The sequence below is a fragment of the Myotis yumanensis genome, unplaced genomic scaffold (genome assembly GCF_028538775.1).
Source record: "Myotis yumanensis isolate MYYU_CA2020_CCGP unplaced genomic scaffold, mMyoYum1.0.hap1 SCAF_16, whole genome shotgun sequence".
Taxonomy (NCBI): Eukaryota; Metazoa; Chordata; class Mammalia; order Chiroptera; family Vespertilionidae; genus Myotis; species Myotis yumanensis.
The window spans coordinates 17,211,357-17,215,338 of NW_027223767.1; the positions used below are offsets into that span (position 1 = coordinate 17,211,357).

Sequence of the window (3,982 nt, forward strand, 5' to 3'; positions counted from 1 at the left end):
ATAGGAATGAGCAGCTTTGAGGTCTGTGCAGAGCACAGAGCAGTGCCTGTGCTCCTAGGTGATGAGAAAAAGGGAAATTCCTTTAACATTCCAAAGGTATGTTATCACAGATGCCAAAAGACAACAGACAGGCTCAGTTAAGGTAAAGATTGACCTTTGTCAGGGAAGACACTGGCCTAGCACATGACTATTCACCATAAACAGCGTTTAGGTAACAAGTTTTAACTTCAGGCTAACTTTGTGGTTAATTTATGTCTCTGAGTTTGAAAGGCCACCATGCAGGCCTTACCTGTGCTAGTCACAGATGAGCGTGTGACTATGTGTCATTTACTCTCTCCTTCGATCATTGGGCCCCACCTCTTGCCACCAATCATGTCCCTCCTCTGTCCCACCACAGGGGGAGAAACCATCAAGTACCTGTACGCTGGAAGCAGCTGCAGCTTCCTCGCCACCTGTGGGCCTGGCCCGCTCGCCCACTGTGCCCAACACACCAGTGCCCATGACTTTCTTCTCTACCTGGGAGGTGGACTGCTCCAGACCTAGCTGCGTGCCCAGATTGTGCACCTTCACTTTAAAGAAGCTGGTGGTCTTGAAGGAGCTGGAGAAGGAGCTCATCTCCATGGTGATAGCAGTGCAGATGCAGGGCTCCAAGGGCATCTTGAGATCCCACGAGATTGTGCTGCCCAGCAGCGGACCAGTGGAGACTGACCTGGTGCTGACCTTCTCCCTGGAGTACCCCCACTTCCTCAAGAGAGGAGGCAACAAGCTGCAGATCATGCTGCAGCAGAGGAAGTGCAATAACAACCGGACCATCCTGGGCTACAAGACACTGGCCAGAGGTGCCATCCATATGGCCGAGGTGATGCAGCGACCCCCCGACTGTGGCCAGGTGCTGAGCCTCAGCAGCAGGATCCAGGGGTCCTCCATCACAGTGGCTGAGATCTGGATCTCCTCCCTGTCCAGTCAGCCCATCGACGACGAGGATGGCAGCATGCAGGGCAGCCCCAAGGCCAAGTCCATGGATAGCTACATGGAGGGGAAATCTGAAAGCTTCACTGAGCTGGACGCCAGCTACAATCTCACACACAGGCAGGACCTGGAAGAAGCTGACTTTGACCTGGAGCAGCCCAAGAAGCAGCAGCAATGCCTGCAACAAAACTTGAAGCAGAAAGTCATGGCACTGCTTCCCAGGTCCAACATGTCAGAAGAGGTCCTGGACTCGGATCAGGACCCTACAGAGCATGCCCCCGAGATGGAGGAGGACCTGGACCTTCTCTCTGACATCCTTGAGAATCCCAGCAACAGTGGCCCAGACATAGAGGATGATAGCAGCATCCTCAGCAACACCAAGCCCAAGACCAGACAATACTTTGAAGGATTGTCACACTCCAGCTGGCAGACGGAGACGAGGAGCTTACACAGTGCCCGGAGGCAGAATGAGCCTCCTCCGCCGGCCAACATGCCCATGAAGACCCAGGGCCCAGGCGGTCAGCTGTTCAGTGGCAATGTCTCTGATTTGATGGGCTACAGCACCCCACGCACCGCTGAGGTGGTCAAGAGCTGGATCTTGTCCCTATCCAGCCAGACCATCGACCATCTGGACAACGCCATGCCGGCCGGCACCAGGGCGGAGGCCACGCATAGCTTCTCTGAGGGAGAGTCTGAGCTGAAGGTCAGCTATAATGCCGCCCACAGGCATGACCTGGACCAGGATGACTTGGACCTGGAGAACCCGATAGGAAGGAGGAGATCCACCATCAGGCAACAGAACTACCAGCAGAGAGTCGCAGAGTGGCTGGGCAGGTACCAAATGACGGTGGAGGTCCTGGACTCGGAGCAGGAGTCTGAGGAGCAAGTCCCCGATGTGGACAAAGACCTGGCCTTTCTGTTTGAGAGCGTGGTGTGCCCCGGCGACAGTGGCTCAGACATGGAGGATGATGACCGTCTCCCAACCCCTCCCATGCCTGAGCCCATGACATATTCTGAAAGCCTGTCCAGCCCAGATATGGAGGAGGACGACAGAGTCCTCAGGACCCACAGGCCCAGATTATACTGTGAAAGCCTGTCAAGCGACAGTGACTCCGAGTGGGTGGCCCACAGCATGCCCAACCCTGGGCCGCAGCCGGCACAGCCTGGGGACAGCCCGGAGGCAGGGACCTCTGGCCAGGACATGCTCACTAAGAGGCGCACCACCAAGACCGAGTCTCTGGTCATCCCTTCCACCAGCTCCAAGGGGAAGCAGCCTGCCCGCCGGGGCTGGAGCAGGTCCCTGAATGAGTCGTCCAACAGCCTGGTCAAGGAGCGCTGTCCAGTCCCACAGAGCCAACTGCAGGTCCCCAGGAAGACTGTGTTCGACCAACTGAACCACAGCCTCATCTCCAACGACTATCTGCCCAAGAACATCATCCTCATCAACACCTCCGACAGGCAGGGGCAGTGCCTGTCGGACGTCCTGCAGCAGCACACGCTGCCCGTCGTGTGCACCGGCTCCATGGTGGATGTCCAGGAGGCCTTCAGCTCCATCATCTCCTGGATACAAAGATACCGCAACTGCAATACCGAGGCCACAATGCCAGTGAAGATCGCGGTGGCGGGGGGACCAGCAGTACTTCAGCACCGTGCTGCGGGCCTTTGTGGAGCAGCTGTCCCACAAGGCCCCGGACTGGCTGGACCACATGCGCTTCCTGGTCATCCCACTGGGTTCCCACCCCCTGGCCAGGTACCTGGGCTCCGTGGATTGCCGCTACCACAAACTCCTACGGGACCTGGCCTGGTGGGAACTGCTCTACCACCTGGATTCCCAGGATGCTGTGCAGAACATTGTGTTGAAAATCAGAGAGTACCTCACAGGGGCCAACTGTGTCCTCCAGCTGCCCATCGCAGAGGCCATGCTCATCTCGAAGCCGAAGAGCCCGGACGAGCTGTCCTCACAGAAGTTCATTCCCTTTGTGTGGGCAGTGAAAGTTGGAAGAGTGGAGCCAATTTCAGCCACTTCAGGAGACTCAGCTGAAGCCGTCCCCTCATGCTCCAATGTGCTTCTGTCCACCGCCAGGGAGGCCACACACAAGCTAATTTCCTTGTCGTCAGTGAGTGGGGGCCCGTCCTCCCCCGGCCAGAGTGTGGGTGCTGAGCTGATGGAGTTGCAGGTGGATTACTGGGAGGCAGCCCAGCCCACCAACAGGAAGAGGAACGAGGAGAAGGGAGACCTGCCTGCCACCAAAAACACACTCCGGGGCACCTTCCGGTCTCTCCAGGTCAGCAGGCTGCCCAGCAGCGGCGAGGCTGCAGCCACTCTCACAATGTCCATGACTGTGATCACCGAGGAGAAGAAAAAGAAGGTGATGTCTTTGTCCAAGAAAGACAAGGGCCCAGACTTGGAGTCCAAAAGCCAGTGCATCCAGGGCATTGGCCGCTTGGTCTGCTCTGCCCAGAACCAGGAGCACAGGCAGCGGGTCCTCATTGACGGCGTGGAGTGGAACGACGTGACGTTCTTCCAGCTGGCAGCCCAGTGGTCCTCCCACGTCAAGCACTTCCCAGTCTGCATCTTCGAACACAACAATTCCACCTTCTAGCCCCGCCCCTCCCCCTGCCCTTCACCCTGCCTGGGCCAAGCCCAGGAGGACCCAGCTGCTTTTCTGTCAACAGTTCAGTTAATTATCGACACAGACCGTGGAAACACAGAGAAACTGTTTTGAGTTTGCATGCGCTCACAGCCTGGAACCTAAGGGGGTTGCCCTCACTGGGACCCCCAAATGGTCTGTTCAATAACCAGAACACTCCGGCAGGTGGGAGGTCAGGACATCATAGTTGAGATGGAGCATCATGGAAGGTGTGTTTTGGCCTCAGGACCCCCAGCACTGTCAGTGAGAAGGGTTCTGGCCTTGGAGACCTGCCCTTCCTGGGAACCAGGGCTCAGCTTAGCCCTGGGAGCTGGCACCAGCTGGTGTCCAGACTCAGAGCTGGGCGGACAGAGGCAAAGGGC

The 3,982-nt window shown here is 57.4% G+C and overlaps 1 protein-coding gene across 1 annotated transcript; it reads left to right on the top strand.

Annotated features, from left to right (window-relative positions):
* The first annotated feature begins 490 nt into the window (after positions 1 to 490).
* LOC138994844 (phosphofurin acidic cluster sorting protein 2-like) lies at positions 491 to 3,572 on the top strand. The gene is given in 3 exon segments (XM_070395041.1): positions 491 to 1,491; positions 2,062 to 2,599; positions 2,601 to 3,572. Coding segments are annotated over 3 exon segments (2,502 nt in total). The 5' UTR covers positions 491 to 499.
* The last annotated feature ends 410 nt before the right edge of the window (positions 3,573 to 3,982 follow it).